At 37.4% G+C, this 22,227-nt stretch overlaps 1 protein-coding gene across 2 annotated transcripts in view; it reads right to left on the bottom strand.

The window, feature by feature from the left end:
- Nucleotides 1-22,227, bottom strand: part of TRIM3 (tripartite motif containing 3) — a 1,155,987-nt gene that overhangs the window by 239,899 nt on the left and 893,861 nt on the right. The window contains exons 7-9 of one of the 2 annotated variants that reach the window (XM_044072220.1): nt 20,228-20,331; nt 6,291-6,458; nt 5,996-6,164 (exon numbers count right to left, since the gene is read on the bottom strand). In XM_044072220.1, the coding sequence (XP_043928155.1) occupies nt 5,996-6,164; nt 6,291-6,458; nt 20,228-20,331 (441 nt within the window). Of the gene's footprint in view, nt 1-5,983; nt 6,165-6,290; nt 6,459-20,227; nt 20,332-22,227 lie in introns of both variants that reach the window. The other variant, XM_044072219.1, reaches the window with a different exon arrangement.

Consider the following 22,227-nt stretch of genomic DNA (forward strand, 5'->3'; position numbering starts at 1 on the left):
ATTATGTGTTTGGCTAGGGCATTATGTGTATAGCCTATCCTTATGGCATATAGGTGTTCCCTTATTCTAATACGGAACATCCTATTAGTTTTACCTATGTAAAACGCCTGACATTGTTGACATGATGCTAAATACACTAAATTATATGTATCACACGAACCTGTGACATGGAAATAGAAGACTTGTCCTCATTTTTCATATATATTGGAAGTAGAAAATGCATTATATTATTTTTCTTTTAAGTCTGTTCATCATGATACAGCATTTAGAATAGGTAGCTTTATCTACATTAATTAATGTACATCTTTATATGAGAATTGCTATATATATTAGATGTTTTTATTACATATATATACATATATATAGCATTTTTTACTTGTCATAAGTATTTTTATTTATTTATTTATATTATGTTATAAATAGTATATCTATATGATTAGTGAACTTAATTTATTTAGAATATCCATCTATAAATATCCAATATCATCGAAGATATAGATATCTGTTATATATATATGCGAATGTACTTGCAAGCATTGTAAGTTTCTCGCAGTATTCCTTTAACATCATTTAGAAGTGGTTAATTGATTCACAATACGTCATTAATTGTAGTTTATAAATGTAATTGATTCAACATTTGAATTTTAACAGTCTGATGAAGCTACGGTGAAAGCGCTTACTGTGTGTGTTTTTTATAATAAAGAAGACCTGCTTTACACATATTTATGGAGCAAGAGCGTTTTTGGAACTTTACAGTTTGAGTTTTTGTATGACTGCCTTGGTTGTCTCCCAATACGTTTATTTGGATTATATTTGTTATTCTTCTGCACCTTGGGAGATATTCGTACTGCTGAGCAACATATTATTTGTGGTTGGATATATATATATATATATATATATATATATATATATATATATATATATATATATATATAGGGAGTATGTAGGGGTCTGGTGTGAGATACAAAAAATATTTAGGTTTAGGGTACACACTTTATGATAAAGTCATAAATTGGACCCTACTCATACAGTACAAGATATTTCATAGATTATGTTAACCAAACTCCCATGCATTCTGTTTATGTATTATTTTAGTTTGCACTATTTTTTTCCAGTTGTTTTCAATGAAATTTAAGTTCACTATTAAAGAAGGCTTCATGTAATTTGTGTAGGTTTTTATGAATGAGTTTTTCTTTTGTCCTAGGTGGTGTACAACTATATTCTGAGGTAAGTTCAAAAGCTTTTAATTATATTTTGATGTACTTTGTTGCAGTTTTTAGCATTATTAAGGCTATGTGTAGAGTTTGTACTTATATACTCAATCGTTTATTCATTTATGGTACAATTTGCCTGTAGCACTGTACTCTCACTGACTGATAGCAGTTCCTTTCAGTTTAGTTTTTGTATTTACTTAGGGGCTACATCTTAAAGTACGGACAGATTTATTTAGTTTCTACACATTTAGTAAGTGATAATAAATGTTTTGTTGGGCTTCTTTAGTGTTTAGTTACAGGAATGGTGTTCTGTTTTTATTTTTACTTTGGGTTTTAGCTGTATAATGATGTGGTTGTGTGATGGCACTGTCACTCTCTGTTCTCCCTACTGGCCAGGTACTATGCTCCACATATAATATCAACCTCTAATAGGCAAAACAAACAGATCAGCTAGAGACTGTCTCTACTCAAACTATGTCTCACAGCTTTGGAACTCTCTCCCGCTATGACAAGCAGAACATAATACAATTTTTATTTTTGTTTCACAATCATTAAATCATACAGAATACTACTAAAACAGCTTATGGACACATTGTTCTGCTCTTGCTCTACCCTGGGTTAATCCTCCTCCAGTCTTGTTATAAACCTTCCCTCTACATGATTCTATTATACTTCCTTACTGTTCATAGCCAGCTCACATTAACATACAGGACCATGATTGAATCTCTGACCATAATGAAATTACATGTTTGTGACAAGGACGCCAAGAAATTCACCACAAAAGCAACCGTCGAGAATTGGCATTTACCAGTACGTTTTTTTCTTGAAAAATGGAAAATCATTGTTCCTGCTCAGCATCTTTCAAGTTCTAGCACTGATGCATGACTTCAGTCCCCCCCTTATCTGAAATATTTTCTTGTCGTATACATCCTCATTAGGCCCTTACATTCCTAATCCATAGAATTGTTGGAGTTTCCTCGACTCATCTTGAGATAAATGGTGATTGTTCTTTTCCTTGTGGTACATCCAACCTTAGGAACCTTATCCCCAATGAGTAGAAGAGTCTCCTAGCCTATGATTTTATTTGCACACCGTTTAATGACCTCAGAATGAATACTTACTCAAGGTTTTACTTTAAAGGTGCTTGGATAAAAAAGCCATGGCTGACAGCAATCACAGCTTGTACCCACAGCAACAGCTAGCTTTGGCAGTTGCAGAGATAGGGATCTCTGCTTTAGGTGACCCATTGTCACTGCAGAGGCCAGAAGGTTATAACATTGCTGATGTGAAGGGAAAATGGAAAAAACAGTTATCTAAAAACTACGATAAGATAAATAAAATACAACAAAGAAATGGCTGAATGAATAAATGGCTTATACAGTTTCTTTTAGAAAGTGATCGATCTCTTTATTACAAGCATTAGGCGCAATAAAACTGCAGACCGGGTACTATAACAAAAAAGGGAAAGCTGACACTCGGGTGAAAGTCACAAGTGACAACAATTAATGAATGCTCGTTCTTTGGAAGGGCTCACCTCTCAACTACAACATCATCATCATGGAATCTTTGCAGTGAAATACATTTCATCAATATTTTTACATCGTGAAATGTACGTCAAAACTACTAAAACGACAAATGAGAGCGCTATTGGTTGGGGCATTTGCCCCCTCCAGACCCTTTCTTATACATATGAACTTCACAGTTGGAAAAATGAAAAACCACGAAAGAAGCACAGCCTGATCCCATAGTATACAAGTGCATGTGGGCATGATTAAAAAGTCTGACAAAAAGACTCTTACAGGAGGAACTGCACTTGATGGAGTGTAGGACAGACTGACTCCACATAGTGTTATGATTTCTGCTGCCAAGTTTTGCCTGCTTCCTCCTAGACTTACTGGATTTCTTTGTAAAGTTATACCATTTAAAGGGCATTTGAAGGTGATACATACATTATTAAATAAATGAAGAAAGCATATAGAAATATTCTCTACCTGTACCGCTGTGTATTTTCCTGCATGAAGACCTTTTCTTCATCTTTCTGCCCCTTTCCAATGATTGTGTCGGTCAGTAATATGCCTTTAATGGTCTTTGTGCTTCCATTTCTTCCACTGCGGAATAAGCCACTCAGACATTAACTGTTAAGGCTCTTCTGTCTAAATGAATGGACTTGCCCACTGGAATGGTTCTTTCTTCAAATTAAACAATGAGAAATCTAAAGCATCACAGCTTAAGGGATGCTTGATTCAAAAAAACATACTGCATTTGAATTTGAAGAGGTAGATCCCCCCTTATTACTCAGGTCACGGATGACCGCAATCTCAGCTTGTACCATAAGTGACAGAGTTGGCAGGAACACGGACAGGGCTCTACATTAGGTGAACTAGTGTTTTTAGCACACTGGCTCTCCTGCCCATAGGTACATCAAACACACAGACCCTTACAGATCACATGCCTCCCTGGATGTAGTTCTAGAACATCATGTTTTGGCAACAAAACATAAATCTTACTTTAACTCTTGCACATATTTTTTGTTATGTTTTAACCAGCTGTATCTTAGTAAGCAGAAATCCCTCTTGCGTGACTGACAATGTGAGCTGTGATCTTGTCAGCTGTCTTTATTTCCGAAACAACAGTGCATGTAGGTAGAGAATGAGGGAGGAGGTCTTGGCTGTACTACATGATACCACAACTCCTTGAACAGTCTAGACGTGGATTAAGCACTGAATACAAGAATTGCATTTCCTCATTCATTTATTAATACAAGTATACCCAGATGAAACTGGTTCTTGTTTTCCCAGAAAAATAAAATGTCATTAGGAAGTTACATGTGATTAGAAACACACTGCCAAGTTAATTTGCAGTAAATATCAGCATGGCTACTCTGAGACTCATCTGCATATTAAAATCTGAAAACAGCCCATACAAAACCACAGCTGTTACACAAATCTCAGACTGCCAGCATGAATAATCTAATAATTCTAGGTAGGTCATCCCTATTAGCCAACTAGTCTTCACTGAACTCAACATTTGTGCATTTGCACTTGCACTACTCTATTCCGTGAAAGTCCTCAAAACACCACTACCTATTAAAGCATACACTGGCACTAAATGTAGTGTGCGTGATTTTAAAACATCTCTTCCTTTATCATAGCTTACCCTGAATCAGTTTTCTAGTTGATCCCCTGCAGCACCCTTCATTATGATCTTGCTTTTACATATTCATTATTTTGCAGCGAAAATGTGGTTACAAATTAATTTCCTCACAGACTTTGTTCTCTTGTGCATACTGCTGGTAATGAACTGATGTTTAACACAATTAAAGGACATTAAAATGGTGCCTGTATCCTCTTGTTTATAACATGTCACCATACTGGATTTGCTGACAATTTTTGGACACAATGGGAGCAACTAATATGGAATAAAATATGACCACTAACTAAACTAACCTTTGTGACCTAGCATATTAAGGTGGGCTAGATTGTTTAAAGTAAAGATTATTGCTCAAAACTGAGGAATTATAGCAGATACATCCATATGAAAAAATCGAAACGTAAAAGAGAAGCTGAATAAGGCTGCATCTGTTAGTCATGATTACTTTTATCTTAAAAGGTTTGATTTGATTTTTCAGACTCTAACATACATATGACTGGGTAAGCTACTGCGGTATAGAATAAGAATTACAAACAAGCCTCAACAGATAATCAGGTGTTTTGTTTGGTCCACAGCTCTGTGCAGGAGACAAACTGTTTCTTTTCTTAATGCAGAAGGATAAAAATATAGATCTGCAGTGCCCCCCCCCCCCATCCTATGCATTTGAGAATTGTTTTTTTTATTATTATTATTACTATTCTAGAAGGAAAAATATATCCACATGCTCACATCTTTCACTGTTCTTACCTATGAACAAATGTCAGCAAGATCCAAAGGCAAACAATGGTGCTACTCATTCACTAGACTTATCCCTTTGGATAGCCCTTGTTCCCCTCCCCCACATTGTTGTTGCTCCTCCTGCCAAACTCTCCTAATTAAGATTTTTGTAGTTCAGCTAAACACACCATTAAAATATATCTTTCAATACAAAATTTGGCCCAAGGAGAGGCAGTAGTACACAGGGAGATAGCAAAATGGTTAATAAGCATATGGCTATCATAATCAATCTATCAGATGTGAACAAGCTATCTCATTTCTTTTGATAGGCCTCTGTTGAGATATTTCATATTGTGTGCAGAAATGATGACATTTTCTTCTGGTTTACCGCCTCCAGATGTTGCTTAAAATTCATCTGTCTTGTGCTGATGTAGAAGGCAAATTTGAATATTTTATGTTGCATTCTAACCCTTATTACACAATAATATTCTCAGAGATGGCACATAACCATATGGTCCACTTAAGACCTAAGTGTGTAATGTCATAGTTCTGGGATTTTGATTTAGTTCTTTTCTGTAACTCAGCAAACAATAATTATGATGCACTACATATGTGCATTTCTATCTTTTGACTACTTTTAAAAACTAATGACAACATTTGATAAGAATGTAAGAATTCATAAGAATGTTTTGCCCTTTGCTTAGCTTAATACTTGTTAGTTTAGGAAACTCAGTGTATAGTTTCTAGAAACGAAGAGCCCAAGAGAAGGAAAATAAGAAGCTGGATGGAATACGTACCCATCATGCATTGTGCAGCTTCCCAGCATGCAGCACAAAGCCCAAACAAAAAAGAACCCTGCAAATGGGCATGCGAGCAAACAAAAAAAGGTTGTTTTCTATTACCATCTAGTGTACCTGCAAACTGTTTGTCTGCAGTTCCTCTGGACCCAAATTTAGTCACTAACTTCCCGTTGCTCTGGAAGATGAAGACACAGCATGCCTTGTTATCCACTACGATGATATGTCCATTCCTGTCCACTGCCACTCCCTTTGGACCCATTAGCCTTCCAGTTCCAATCTTGTTCTACATATAATGACAAGAATAATAATTAATCTTTGCTTCTCTGATTTGCAGTTGTGTGTTACAGTATATGGCAGTTACAAATATATCATACTGGACAGAATGCTGTGGCTGAACTGCTGATTTTACCTTGAACTTGCCATCAGCAGAAAAAATGCTGACCCAGCGGCTGTCATAATCAGCCACGATAATGTCACCATTCATATCCACTGTAACACCAGTAGGACGCTGGAGCTGCCCTGGGGATCGTCCTCGTGCTCCAAATCGTAGTTTAAACTGTCCATCATTGGAAAATACCTATGAGAGAAAAAAATAAACTGGTAAAAATCAGGAGACAAAAAAAATATAAGATATCCTTTGTCACACTGACTTCTGTTAAATTTTTTACTAAAATTAGTCTAGAGAAATTAGTAAACATTCAAGCTCATGTGCCATGAAAATAAAGAGAACACTGACAGGAAAAAAGCTATACAGTCATCAAGCCTGTCCTCTTGCGGAGCTATCCCATCCCAAACTGCCTTGTAATAACTTCCCATGAGTCTGCTTAAAGGTTTCTGCTATTTCCATTCCAACACCCAGCCATGCATTTTATTCCTTTCCTCCAAAGTTTTGTGTGTAAATAAATGTCTCTTTAGATCTGATTTTGGACTTTCCTTCACACACATATGCATGTGCACACAGACACACACACACACAGACACACACACACACACACACACACACACACACACACACACACACACACACACACACACACACACACACACACACACACACACACACACACACACACACACACACACACACACACACACACACACACACACACACACACACACACACACACACACACACACACACACACACACACACACACACTTTTAAACTTTTAACTGCCACTTGTGTTTTCTTCCATATCTCTTCCACAAAAGAAAAGAGATACAGAAGAGGAAAAGTGAAAGAACATCATTGCATTTGGTAGACTGCCCCTTCCCAAAGCATGCAATGTAGACCCCACTTCATAATGAAAATGTACATACAGACCTTGGAACCTGGGTGGACAATTCCCTTTCCTTTGATCATTATGTGGCAACAGTTTTCAGGAAATCTACTTTGTGCATCCAACTGCCAAAGGCCACTGCCCCCTTACATTCAGCAATGATCAGGTCTATTTTAGAATACAATGCCCCCTTTGGGATGTACCTCACTAGACATTTCAACCAACTGGAAAAACCCCAGATGTTACGGACCATGGAGATCACAGACCTAAAACTCCTACGCTACTAGAAAAGACTAGAAGCACTGTCCTTTTTTTCTGTTATCAAATAGACTCCTCAGAGGAGGCTTATGTCTCACCATCCATGCAATCGGATACCCAGTAGCCAAGGATCTCTTGTGCCTTCATAAGTCAAATAGTCCCACAATTTCCAGAAAAAGAGATCTACATTTGCTTCAGCAGACTAATAAAACAAGACAGACAGGCAGAATCGTTATCCAGCATCACCCTCATTTCTGGAATAGACTCCCTCTGCAGATCAAACAGTGTGATGCACTATTTTACCTAAAAGGAGACCACGATAACTGAATGGTTATCCATAGATTCTCCCAGGGCTTGACTGGTTTATCCCTTCTTCAAAGGGGAAGTACAGTTTAGGACTAGACTTGGCAAGGCATAATGGTTGCAAGACTCAGATGCCTTGACCTTCCTATGATTCTATGAAAGATAAACAGAACCACACTTCCACACCATCATCCTGTATATTTCTGTTATATCCCTCCTTATTCCTTCATCACAATGATATACCTTAACTTCTGGTATTGTTACAAATAGTGACAAATCTGCACCACATCATCATCATCTTCATCCTCTTGGTGAGCAATGCATGCACACATATAGTCTTATTAGAGCCTTGCACAGTCATACAAATATAGAAGAGCAGGCTAGCACGTACGGTTGATGCACGGATAAACCAACCTTGAATACTGCAAACAAAATCCAGCACCCTGAGTGTGTATAGCAAAAGAACTGATTTATTGTCAACCAAACCAGTTTCAGCAGTTAGCTTTCTTCAGTGGTATGGTCAGAATGATTAGACAGTCCTTATTTATACATTATTCAAATGAAACATATGACATCATTTCCTGTTTAGATTAATATTTAGATGAGACATTAATCTAATACATGACAAGAAAATAAAAATAAAAATAAAATAAAACAGTGGAAAAAGAAATATAATCCACAATAAACCATCATAATGAGAAACCCACAAATATTACAAAATTATACTGTTGATAACATATTAAATGATAATGATAAATATATCAGACCAGTGAAAATTATTACAAAATGAAATTTAAAACTAAAAATGTTTGTAACCATAGTAGAAAATGGTAACAGGTAATTTATAGCTTATCATTGAGGCCCAGTGGAAACAAACCACCCAATTTGATTATCCATTTAGTTTCCTTGCTGTTTAACAGTTTATGCCATCCAGTTTTGAATGCTCTGTGACCAACAATCTTATCAATACAAATGAAAGAGAACTGAGCTGTGATTCTTTTGTAATGTGAGAAATGTGATCCTAAAGTTTTGCCTTTACGATAAGAGTAAAGACATCTCTCGTCTAACCACTTACCAAGATGTGTATTTGTTTGCAGTATATTCCAATGATGACTGATAATGTCTTGTAATTGGTAGGTGTTCCTGCCAAAAGTGGTTACTAATCTAAGTAGCTGACCTGAGGACTGAGCCGTCCTATCTTTATAGCCCAATAAACTATCTCTCGATAAATTGTTGGTCATACTAGCTGCAGATTGGACATCCATTTTGTTATACCCTCGCTGTATAAATCTGTTCGAAAGGTCATTCTGACAATGCTGAAGGTCTACATGAGATGAACATATTCTCTTAATTCTGATAAATTGAGATTTTAGGAATATTTCTTATAATGTGTTTAGGGTGGAGGCTAGAGGCATGTAGAAGGCTGTTATATTGCGGATATTTTCTGTGCACAGTGGTACGAAGAGTATTGTCCAATTCCTTGCTCAGGTGGACATCCAAAAATTCAATTTGGTGTGTGTCATAGCTTACTGTAAAACTAACACCCCATTTATTGCTATTCAAATAAGTGGTACGTCTGATCCAGTTGACGATTGTAGTATGTTATTCACTCAATTTGTTAAAAAAATTAAAACATTACGTTCTAACATCTGGCACTCCAGATTATTCAAGGCATACCAACATCAGAATATAGCAAAACTTTTAGGATCACATTTCTCACATTACAAAAGAATCACATCTCAGGATGTCTGCATGACCCAGATTACTATGTCAGGAGATAGATTGGTTGTCATCCTTGTGGTCACTGCTCTTTTTGTAAATATATATTTACAACAAAGGAATTTACCAGCAAGAATACGGGCAGGATATTTAACATTAATCATTTTGCCAATTGCAGCACGGACTGGGTGATCTATTTGGCCACATGTACATGTCGGACATTTTATATTGGTCAAACTTCTAGACAGCTGCGTATTCGTATTTCTGAGCATTTAGGTGACATTAGAAATGCCAGGACTGCCAACGCTTTGTACAAACATACTGTTGCACACAAGACAGCTCAGTTCTCTTTCATTTGTATTGATAAGATTGTTGGTCACAGAGCATTCAAAACTGGATGGCATAAACTGTTAAACAGCAAGGAAACTAAATGGATAATCAAATTGGGTGGTTTGTTTCCACCGGGCCTCAATGATAAGCTATAAATTACCTGTTACCATTTTCTACTATGGTTACAAACATTTTTAGTTTTAAATTTCATTTTGTAATAATTTTCACTGGTCTGATATATTTATCATTATCATTTAATATGTTATCAACAGTATAATTTTGTAATATTTGTGGGTTTCTCATTATGATGGTTTATTGTGGATTATATTTCTTTTTCCACTGTTTTATTTTATTTTTATTTTTATTTTCTGGTCATGTATTAGATTAATGTCTCATCTAAATATTAATCTAAACAGGAAATGATGTCATATGTTTCATTTGAATAATGTATAAATAAGGACTGTCTAATCATTCTGACCATACCACTGAAGAAAGCTAACTGCTGAAACCGGTTTGGTTGACAATAAATCAGTTCTTTTGCTATACACACTCAGGGTGCTGGATTTTGTTTGCAGTATTACAGTCATACAAATACCTTTGATTTCCCTACATCTTTTGCCTAAACTGTAAATCATAAATATCTTTTTCAGCACTCACAGTCAATCCATCCATCCATCCATCCATCCATTCGCAGCCTCTTTTTTTCCCATTTTTGCACATGGGATCGGGGGGTGTCACTTCAAAAGTGACAACAATCTAGATCCAAGGTATGCACCTCATCCCTCCCAATACTCACTTATAATGTTACATACAATCAAGAAGAGCAGCTAATGTAATCCCATATGCTGTTCCTTGTATTATTTTCTCAATCAGTGTGCATTCTTCCCCTAAAAAATGGATCTTAATAATATGTTGTGCATAGTCTTTGTTGCTGCTTTCCCACAAGTTCCACAGCTTACCCAGATCAAGTTGCTGTCTTTTCTGAAATTTTCATATTCTTCCTTTGCATCATTCAGATTAAGATTTATTTTATTTTTTTACTGTTTGATTATTGATTAGGAAGTCCAAATGGGCATGGCTCACTTTCAGCAAAGGGTACAGCATTTACCATGAAAAGTAAATAAAACAAAGGCAACACAGAACTAAGAACATTAAATACAGCAAGCACAAGTCACTTGAAAATGTTTACTAATCATACACTATATGCATGGGGTAGTTTAATTAGAAACCATAAGGCTGAGTATAGTGGTACTACAACTTCCTTGGACCTGGATGCCATATCATTACCTATAAGCTGAGCGACATAGAAAGATTTTCTTACTATATTCGCTACTTGCTGGTCAAATGTTAGATTGCTGTCTACATATGTTCCAAGTTCCCTTACTAGTGGGTTGAGTCTTAGGGGTGTTTTATTGACTGAGTAATTAACTTCGGTTGACATTTTTCCAAAGAGCATTAAAATGCGATGTTTTGGCAATGAGCCACGCCTTTGGCACCAGTCATGTGTCTATGTTAAACCCTCTTGCAAGATGTTGGTGTCTTGGGAAGAGTCAAAAATGGATCCCAATTTACATTCATCTAGAAACTTGGTGAGCCAGAAGCTTTGAATATTAGCCTTGACTTCCAATAAGTAGGTACCAAACAGGAGCAGGCCCAGCTTGGGGTACCCTACTGGCAACTGGTCTCTAAGTGGAGGTGATCTCATCAATCCTAACTTATTATGTCCTGTTTGTGAGTCAGCCCACAATCCAGTGAGTTAGATATGGCTTTATACCTATCTCAGAGAGCTTGTCAAGAATGCGTGAGTGGGGTATTGTATCAAATGCCTTGGCTAGGTCAAGATAAGCAGTATGCTCTATTTTACCCTAGTATATTGCCTTGGCGACCCTCTGAAAGAAATCTACTAGGTTAAACAGATATGACCTTCCCTTAACAAAGCCAAATTGGGATGGGTCCAGAATCTGTAGGTTGCCAATGTCCTTGTTTATCATTTCCATGATAATTCATTCTATGGCTTTGCATGTTAAGCTTGTTAGACTGATGGGTTTGTAGTTCCCTGGATCATTTTATGGTCCTCCGTTGTGGAGTGGAGAGACTGTTGGAGTCCTCCATTCATTTGGAATGTAGCCTGTTTCAAGGCTTTAGTTGAAGAGTGCCTCAAGTGGTTTTGATAAGTCTTGTTCAGTAGGCAACCAGGGATGTTGTTTGGGCCCAAAGAGGCAGTGTTGTTGGGTTTAGCTAGTGCTTCCAGAACCCGCTCCCTGCTAATAAGGAGTAGTATGTTGAAGTGGACTTCACCTGGTGAAGCTGGGGGATTGGTGGGTGAAGTTTAAACTAAATTTATTAGCCAGTAGATTTGCTATGTCACTCTGATCAGTGAAGGTGGTACCGTTCACCAAAAGTTCAGCACACACTGCTGTGTGTTATCTTTAAGGTTCCAGACATAGTTGAAGAAGGCCTTGTGACTATCCTTAGCCTGCGAGACTATCCTGACCTCATAGTTGAACTTGTTGGACTTAATTAGACCTCTTAGTTTCTTGTTTAGTTGTATAAGAGACCGCTTGTCTTTAAGGGAGTTGCTCTTCCTGATTTTGATCATGAATTTTCTCCTTTTATTATATAACATGTTTAGACGAGGATTTCACCCGTGGGGTTTGTTTTTAGTGTTTGTTTTGGTCTTAATTCTGATAGGTACAGCAGCCTCTATGCAGTTATTCATATGTTTGTACAGGGACTCTGTGAATAATTCTGCATTGGTAGTTGTGACCTTGGAGTTAGGGGGAGCCTTGAATTTTGACAAACTGTCACTTAATAGGATGTAGTTTGCCTCAGAATAGTTCCTAACTGTTACCTCGGTTTTCTGGGTTGATTTTTACTTCAAAGGACACAGCTTTGTGATCTGACCTCACCAGTGAGGACATGACAGGTGGGGAGGCAGGCTGCAATGCTCTTCCATGTTGGTAGGTACCAGATTCAGTATGTATGATCCTCTGGTTGGAATGTGCATAATCTGTTTCAAAGTGTTTGTGCTAATAAATTCCAGGAAGTATTGTTCCAGTGAGTTTGAGACAGTGTAAATTTCCCAGTCTACAGAGGGGTAATTAAAATCACCCATGACTGGGGTATTTGGTTGTAAGGTGAGCACCTCTAGTAGGTTCAGGCAAGAGTTGTGAGACTCTAGGGTAATAGATGGTGATCTATAACTAGCCATGACATGGTGAGGGATCTTATCTATGGTGATTTGCATATGGATGAACTTCATGGTATCATCCTGCTTAATCAACTGGAAATATGTTTGTTGCTAACGTAGATCAAGATGCCACCACCTTTGGCCAAAGTCTATGCTGTTATCATTCTAAATGTGTGGAAGGCTATCTAGCCTTGTACTGCTGAAGTACTTTTTAAGGCTTTAAACCAAGTCTCGGTCATGGCACAGATGGCTACACTCTCTACAGTTTGGAGGGCATGAATGGTGTGGAGTTTTTTGTTTAGGCTCCTATATTAAGCAGTAACATCTTAAGGTTACTTGGAGACCTCTTCACTGTGTTGGTAGATTTGTCTTTTTGGCATTGCCTAAAAATGGTCTAATGGGGGAAGAAGGTTTTATCCAATATCGAAAAATTGGGTGGGGGACAGGTGCAGCCCATTCTTGACAGAGATATGTGGTTAGTTAATCATGTCCTCCCATACTGACACAGATATTGGATCCCCCTGCAGTGACACCACAAACTAAGCCAATTAATAAAATCAATCATTTTATGCTCATACTGTGGCATTATCCTGTCTAACCTGGTGAATGGTGCATCTGTGTGCCACACAATGGAGTCTTCAGTGACAACAGTATTAGGTAAAGTATATGCTTGTCTTATGGAGCTTTGCTCTAGAGGGATCATTGGGTGTAAGGCTTATGGGAAATGTATGGTGCTGCTGTTGGCGTGTACTTTAGTGATTGCTGAGGAGCAGTGCTGCCATTAGGTGGCTTTGGAGAACTTTCAGATTTGAGAAGGCTTCTTTTAAGTAAGTGTGTGTGTGTGTGTGTGTGTGTGTGTGTGTGTGTGTGTGTGTGTGTGTGTGTGTGTGTGTGTGTGTGTGTGTGTGTGTGTGTGTGTGTGTGTGATGTAGTGTGAGAATTCCTGACATATGTCAGATTTTTCCCTCCAAGGAAGTTGGGTATTTACATCTCTGTTTTTTTTTTCTTTAATGATTAACTGGTTATCTGAGAACATGAGGTAATTGCTACTTTGCCTTAAGATGCCCAAATCTACCACGATGATCACAGAGACATTTGGAAATTGCAGTTCCATGTTGTCTAGTCTGGTAATAGTATAGGCTGTTTAGGATTAAGTATTGGGTGTTAACATTGGTCACCTAGGGTAGTTTCTGGGGTTAAATGCAAGATGTTAGATGGTGCTAGGATATGGTAGTGCTATTCAATACACAGACCTGTTTCTGGGGTTAAGGGCAAGATATTATATAGTGCTGTATTGCATGTGCAAACTAGCTCCTCTAAGCTTTATTCTGTACAATGCCACACCGTATAACAGGTTTCAGACCTAAACCTAACTTAATAAGGAAATTTTAATCAATATGCGTTTGCTAGTATACAGGGCACTGCTAACCAATGTTGCTCAGTAGGAAGCTCCATGCAAACATGCCTAAGTCAGCTTGAAAACAGGACTATGTCCTCTTTCCAATAAACAACCACACTTTCAGCACCGTGGAATGTTTCCCAGCTCAGTGAGACCAGGTAAAAACCGTCTGCCATAAGAAGGATGATTCTGGAATTTCTTAATGTAAAAACACAGCAAAAGGAGTTTTCAAATGCTGTATAAATAAACAAACAACTACCAAACAAGTCCTTGACTAATCAACCCTTCTGCAAGGCAGTTTGTAGGCAAACAGAACTAGAAAAGCCAACAAACAGAGAAATGACTGTTTTTGCCACAAATTAAAGAAATATTTTAAAAATGCTCAAAAACAGTAGTGATCACTTATAAAGCAAATAGAAGAACAAGAGCAGTAAAACAAGAAAATATTATCTTTGCTTGGATGGCTCTGGATGCAGTTGAAGTGCTTGAGAAGTGTTTCAGAGTTCTCAGTAAGTGAACTTCCACCTCTAAAATGGATATGCTTAGTGTTTCCTATACTTTTTCAATACCAATGAGTTGGACCAAATTATAAAACTGACTATAGTGGGTCTCATATCCTTGACCAGGCCCTTACCAACCTAGCCTCTTCCTATGCTGTACACTGCATCTCCTCAATCCTATTTCAATATAACCACAAATCTGTCATCTCACTCAGGTGCAGGGGTACTATCCCACCCCAAACAAGACCATGTTTAGGGAGTCCACCAGAGCAAACCTACCTCAACTTCAGACATATGCAAAATTTCCAACAATCTCTTGAAAGTGGGCCTAGCTAAGATGGCTGCTGCATTCATCTCTGACTTTTATAAGAACATAAAGAGTTGCATAGAAAAGTCAGTACCCAACTCCCCAAAATATAATGGAAAATTTAGGAACTCCCGTATTAATAAAGTGCAATATAAAAAATAACAAAAATGAAAAGTTTTAAGAAATCCTCATTCCCCTGACACAGTGTTACATGCCAGCAAGGATTAGAATACTATTAAAATAATGTAAAGTACGGTACGAATTTAGGGTCACTAGAGATACCAAGCAAAACCAAAGATCTGTATTTGGTTATGTCACGAAATGAAGGAATAATGTCCAACAATGCACTGAGCTCATCTATAGGGCTGCTGAGTAAACACGTTAACTATAGTGATTAACTAGTTAAAACAACCTCAATATTATTTTTTAATCATGAATTTAAAAGATTAAACATTAATAGTTTCATAGTTGCATCTTGAAAATTTAAGTCAGACCACAATCAACATGTGTTTTATTGTATTTAAAGGTCTCAAAATAAAATGCTAAAAATATTCAGGTTGTATATTATTATTGTTTGTTCTAAGTTCGCAAGCTTTGTTCTGTGTACTGCATATCACAGTAGCCTTCCAATTTCTTTATTTGCTAAGTTTATTGTTGTAAAACATTTGTAAGTATTGTAAGTTATGATAATTAGTATAAGATTAATTAAAGATTTTTTTTTACTTTTATATTAATCTCAACTAAACATTTTAATCATTCAACATTTCTAATAATATCACGTTCTAATCCCAAGGATATAGCCCATATATTACCTGACAAATTTAGTGCAAAATTCACCCCACCTACCCATATTGTTGCCCTCAGTATACTTGAAAATTTAGTTTCCTCTGAAATCACTTTGGCTCAAGTCTTAGAATCCCTGACAAAAGTTAAAAACAATACTTCTATGGGACCAGACTTCATACCAGGTTGCAGTCTCATCATGGCTGAGTATGTGCTATCTGAGCTCCTACTTAAACTGTTTAACTTCAGCCTATCCACATGGTTTGTGCCTGTTGTGTGGAGAACAGCCATTGTGACTCCCCCACACAAGCAAGTATGTGCAACACAGCTGGGTAATTATACATCGATTGGTCTCATCAGCTTAATATACAAAATCATGAAACATACTCACTTTTGCAGACATAGGCAAGTTAGAGAATCTAGACCCCAATCCGTCTGCATTATGAATGGCAGGTCCTGAACCTAGGAAGCTTCTCTGAAAACTTATTAGAGGCAGTGGACAGTGGCCACGCTGTGCACACTGCTCATCTTAAACTTGCTAAGGCTTTTGACATTATTCCCCATGCTAGTATTATTAAAAGAAAAACAGTTAACTCTCTGTGTTACCTGCTGGATTGTAAATTGGCTATCTAACAGATTCCAAGTTATGAAAGTGACTAGCAATCTCTCCTGAACATAAAATTGTAACTAGTGGGCTATCACAGGGATCAGTGGTGAGGCCTCACCTGTCTGGGATTTATTTTGCAGACATCCACTCCACTATTCCAGAAGTATGTTTGCCCAAGTTTGCTGATGACTGCAAGCAATGCACTGTTATCCACCCTTCCACTAATGCTAAACAGCTCCAACAAGGGATGCAATATGCACATACTTGGTATGCTAAAATGGCCTCAAGCTAAATGCAAAAAATGCAAAGTAGGAGCATTCTTCAAAGAGCTGTTTGCAACTCCGACATTATAAATGGTACTCCTCTTCAGGCAGATATTGTAAAAAGTGACCCTGGTTAATGTGTGTTTCATTTGATAATCACATTTCCAATGTACTCAGGAAATCCTGCTATCTGGTCCAATTAATTTTCAAAGGAATAGCTTCAAGATCCAAATAAATCATCTTACCTCTGATCTCTTCCGTCAACTGACCAATCACTGAATACAATGTCCTCTTTGGTATGAATAAATTCAAGTGTATTGCTCAACTGGAAATTTCCTAAAAATATCTTATTAAGAAAATTAAAAGGCCTTAATTCTTTGAACTGTCCAGACACAGTGGCATAACCTTCCTAATACTCAACAGCCTACAAGCTGCTTCAAGGTGATCTGTCCTGCATTTCAAGCCTTGAAAGACCAGATACTTTTGACCTTCTACTGCTCTTCAAAACTAATGACTCTGTAAGCGCCCAGAGATGAAATCCACATCAACCAAGAATCAAGACTTGCTAGAGAGGAAGGTTCCTAACCCAACGTATTTCTACCCTATAGCATAAGTTACCACAATACTTCAAAAAGTAATAGTTTGACTACCTTTAAGACTAGTCTTGAAGACTAGATGGTTAGACACTGCATTATCATGTACAGCTCTGCTTGATTTGGTAGGCGAGCACTATTAAATGCTTGAAAAGAGAGGTATGAACTCTTCACTGTGTCTTAAATGTGTATATGGATAGACATCTTATGCCTCTCATGATCACTTGTCTACCATTGTTTCTATTTCCAGCAGTAATAAAGACATCTTATTATGCAGCACCGTATAATGTTCTTCAGAGAAAGAATCGGTTATCTATGTTAGATGCTAAATAACATAATGCCAGAAGGGCCATATGAAGAGCAAATAAAATGGAGCATTTGCCCCAGCTGCCATCTTGCAGAGGGCACCAAACCTCAACAGAAAAAGTCTGACAGCTTATAAGCAGTTATTAAACAAGTAATCATGACAGTTTAACAGATTGCAAACCACCTGTCACTTCATTCATTAAGGCAGTTAGACATGTTAAAAAAATGGAAGTCTTAACAGTCAGTAAGCAATTGTGAACATTTAATTTCAGCATGTAAGTGGTCAAATGTTTTTTTAACTTTGACTTGGTTGGGGTGCAAATGAGTGTGCTGCACCAAAGCCTAAATTCTCTTGAAAAGAAACACATGATGTCACACCAGAGAAGCATGTGGACAAAATAATAATGTTAATAATGGCTAGCAGGTGCAATAAAACAGCTTTGGTGATAAATGATTCACTGCAAGTTCAGACAGACAATACTCAAATGATGAATGTATGTTGCAAAGTAGTGAATATTTTGAATAAACTGATTTTTTTCAAGACTTGGGCTCACTTCAAAGAAAATATCACATTAAAATTTTCCATGACACAATACCATAGGCTTCATTGTCAAAGAACAACTTCAGAGCTGGAAATGAACAAGCACTGAAGCAAGTGGAAACTACAGTTAAGTAAGCGGAACTAAATAAATGGGCAAATAACAGCACCACAGGATAAAGTGAGAATAATGACAGATCCTGAAACTTTAAACAGACAGATTAAAAAGGGACATTATCTACTTGAAAAGAATGAATGTGTAAGCCCAATTTCGCTTCTGTTCTTAATGCTAATTGAGAGTTCTGAAACTAAGCTATACAAAGCTACTTCCTGGGGCTGTTCAATTAATATGATCCAATGCAGATACAGCTTTCCAAGGTTACTTATTGGAATCTCTTCTATCCCCCAAAATATCCCCAAGAACTGTAGGTAAAATGAATGCAGGGTTACATGTTTTTTTCAATAAAACTAATGATCTTCTACGTCTCGGGTGCTACAGAGTGGGAACATGACTTAAGCCCAGTGAAGCTGCTAAACAGATTAATTCAAAAAGACGTTTAACAAAAGTAACTGTCAGACTGATGTAACCTCTCTCAAGTACTTGGGGCATATACTGATTTCAGAAGGTCTTAAACCTGATGCCGACAGTCAAAGCAGTTGTGAATATGGAAATGCCTGATGCCAATCCATTTTCTATGCATTTCCTAGGTACTGTGCATTATTTTTCAACATTCTTTTCTAACTTATGAGATACAGTGCTATGTCTCATTGTTTTAGTCAATGGAGCAAGAAACAAAGTTATGAAATGCTTTATGGAACCTGCATTCAAACTGTATGATGCATCAAAACTTATTTATGGCACCTGCACTCAAGCTGTATGATATGTCATAACTTCATTTTCCAGGTAGATGCTTGGCATCAAAGCCTTGGGCAGTGTTACTGAGGGATTGTATGCCACTAGCCTATGGGCCAATAGCTGTTACTCATTCTCAGATATACTGTGCTCAGACAGAAAAGGAAACATTAGCTACAGTGTCTAGCTGCCATGATATCAGAATACTTACTATGGTATCAAACCATAAACCATATCACAGTTGATCTCATCTTCTTGAGCTGGTAATAGCTAGGGTGGATGTAAAAGATCCCACAGCACACATCGAAAGAGTAGGGAAATTTCCTGGCCCTGGCCACATTTCCCCTAATAGTACAAATACCAGATTGGGTCTCCCCTGAAAAAAGACTACTAGTCTAGTGGGACTAACCCAGTCAACAAAGAGTAAATAAACTGAACAAAGGCATTGTGATACAATGGCCAGAGAATGCTGCATCATGACATCCAATCATTTATATTTTTCTTTATTGAAATGAACTTTCTCATATTCAAGGCTTATTATCCAAAGAAAACAGAATCATCATTCCTAATCAAGCTGTGATGAGCTGTGTTAAGTCACACCAATCCATGACTAAGTACAAGCTTGTGATATTCTTTAATTCGCCTAAGATGTCTCAACAGAGAGAGCGATTGGTGCAGAACTATGATGTATGTAACACATTCAGAAACAGCAGTTAGAAATTTGAGATGATATTTGATGATATTTTTGTTTACCCCAAATAAGGGGGGAGCGAATTGTTTCAGTAGTAAGATGCACATTTATCTTTTGTTGTACAGCTACATAACACTATAAGTCAAACTGCTGTAGAGACACTGAGACGTATCTCAGCTAGACATGGAATTCCTAATAATGTGACTATCAGATAATGGTCCTTAATTTATGAGTCGTGAGTTTCCTAACATTGTGAAACAATTATAGTTCAGGCACATTACCTTTAGGCCTATGTATCTTCAAAGCAATGGGCAAGTGGAACAGATAAAGTCATATTTAGGTAAATAACGTCATTACACAAACATCAGGAAAAAGAACAATAAATTTGCAGAGAATCTTGCATAATATATCTGTCAACATCATTACCTGGATACACTGGTTGTTGCTGTCAGCGACTACTATCCTGCCACTGGCTGAAGCAGAAATTCCTTGCAAATTGGTAAATTCTCCCTTCTCTCTGCCCCGGGTTCCTGTATCAAAACAAACATTTTTTTTGAAACTAACAACTCAAAACAGTGGTAATAAACTCTATCATACCTCACTCCAGGCATAGTAGCATCATCATCAAGCAAGCTTTTTTAAAACAGGCAGGATTAAATGTTCACATCTGCTTCTAAAAAACATTGAACCCTATTTATAAATATTAATAAACAGTGACTCAGAACGGGTATACATTACTTGTGCACCAAAGTCCTTAGCAATTTAGAATCATTTGTACACAATGGGGCAAGACCACATATGTGGCCCCACTGTGTAGGCATTGCACCCCATAAACAGAGTACATATGCAAACTGCACTCCAGTCATATGTGATTCAGCAAGACCAATCAACTGGAGCACACCTGGATCGCAACAATGTAACGTATGGAACAAGAGCTGTGTAAATCATAATGAAAGGGCACTTGGCTACAAGTGATTTCCCCTTCCACTGCTAATACGTTGCTCAGTATTCCTTAGCACTAACAAAACAAAAAAGACCCAACACCTCCACTGCCCAGTAGGAAAACACTTACCTGTAATAGAGTTCCTACAGTGCAGGCAAACCTGCTACCTTGTCCTTCCTCCACACAGTGATGCTGATGAACTTAGCATAAGATCCAACGTTACTAAACTAAGGTGATGAGCCTATCTCTGTTGGCATTCATAATGGCTGTGATACCTTCATGAATCAGAGTCAGGCACACAGCACAGCAAATGATATCTATGTACAAATGTAAGTAAAGCATAGCTTTGAACATAGATATTCTCTACTGTACTGTGCTACATCATCCTGCAACACATGACAGTACAGCAGCTGACTGACTGTGGAAGGACTGGGAATGAGGGGGGCACAGCAGTGCTACATACAATATACTCCACTGGGGTGTTCACAACATACAGAGTACATTTGTGCACCACCATTATGAATTGTGATCTATTTCTGTGAATCACAATATAAAGTGGTAGCATGCAGGATGCTTTTATGCCTTTGCCCACAATATCTGTGAAAATCCAGGGCCCAGTTTTTCTGTACCACGATAAACTACTTTTAAAATATCTTAAATGAAATATTAATTTATTTCAAAAATTAGAAAGACTGAAACAGAGACAGTATATAAATTCCGCTGCCTAGTAAAAAGCACACTGGTAAACATTTTACAAGCTTACAATGACTTACAATGATCCAGAACCATTGTTCACAAGTCCATATACAAGTAGAAACCAGTTTAAGGCTGCATTTATGTATTGAAATGGTGCCTGGAAAGTGTTATCATGAGCTGTACTGCAAATAGTTTGGGGGTATGAGGAGCTGCATAACCACAGATCAGAGTCGGGGGGGGGGGGTCTCACAGATTATTATACTGATATACAAAACAAGAGCTCTGTACTTGCACAGCATCTAAGTAATGTAAAAATGCACAGTGGGACTTAGCAATCAAATACATGAAAATAAATATACCTTGAATTATAGTCCTTACTTGTTAAGTTATATCATCTACAAAGTAAAAGAAAAAATTTGATGGGTAGATACATGGGTAGACAGACAGCAGACAGGTAGCATATTTAAAACCAAGCACTACCAGAGAAAAATAAAAACAAAATCACAATGTTCATTTTTTTCACAATACTCATGTCTGCATCTTGTATTACATACATGGTTACTACTCCAGTGTTATATTCTGCAAGATAACCCTAATGATGATGATATTATATAGAAGTCATATAAATATACATTTTCCTCTATTACTGAAACTGGGTCATTACTCAAAAAGGACTCTAATGGTCCTGCTCAGTTTGATGAGTTGACCTACTGATACCACCTATTTTTTTCCTAGTCCAGACATGCATGGGTTTGCTTGGAAATCTCTGCAGCTGCACAGAATGTAA

Source organism: Protopterus annectens, chromosome 5.part0 (genome assembly GCF_019279795.1).
Source record: "Protopterus annectens isolate FY-2018-M chromosome 5.part0, PAN1.0, whole genome shotgun sequence".
NCBI classification, from domain to species: domain Eukaryota; kingdom Metazoa; phylum Chordata; order Ceratodontiformes; family Protopteridae; genus Protopterus; species Protopterus annectens.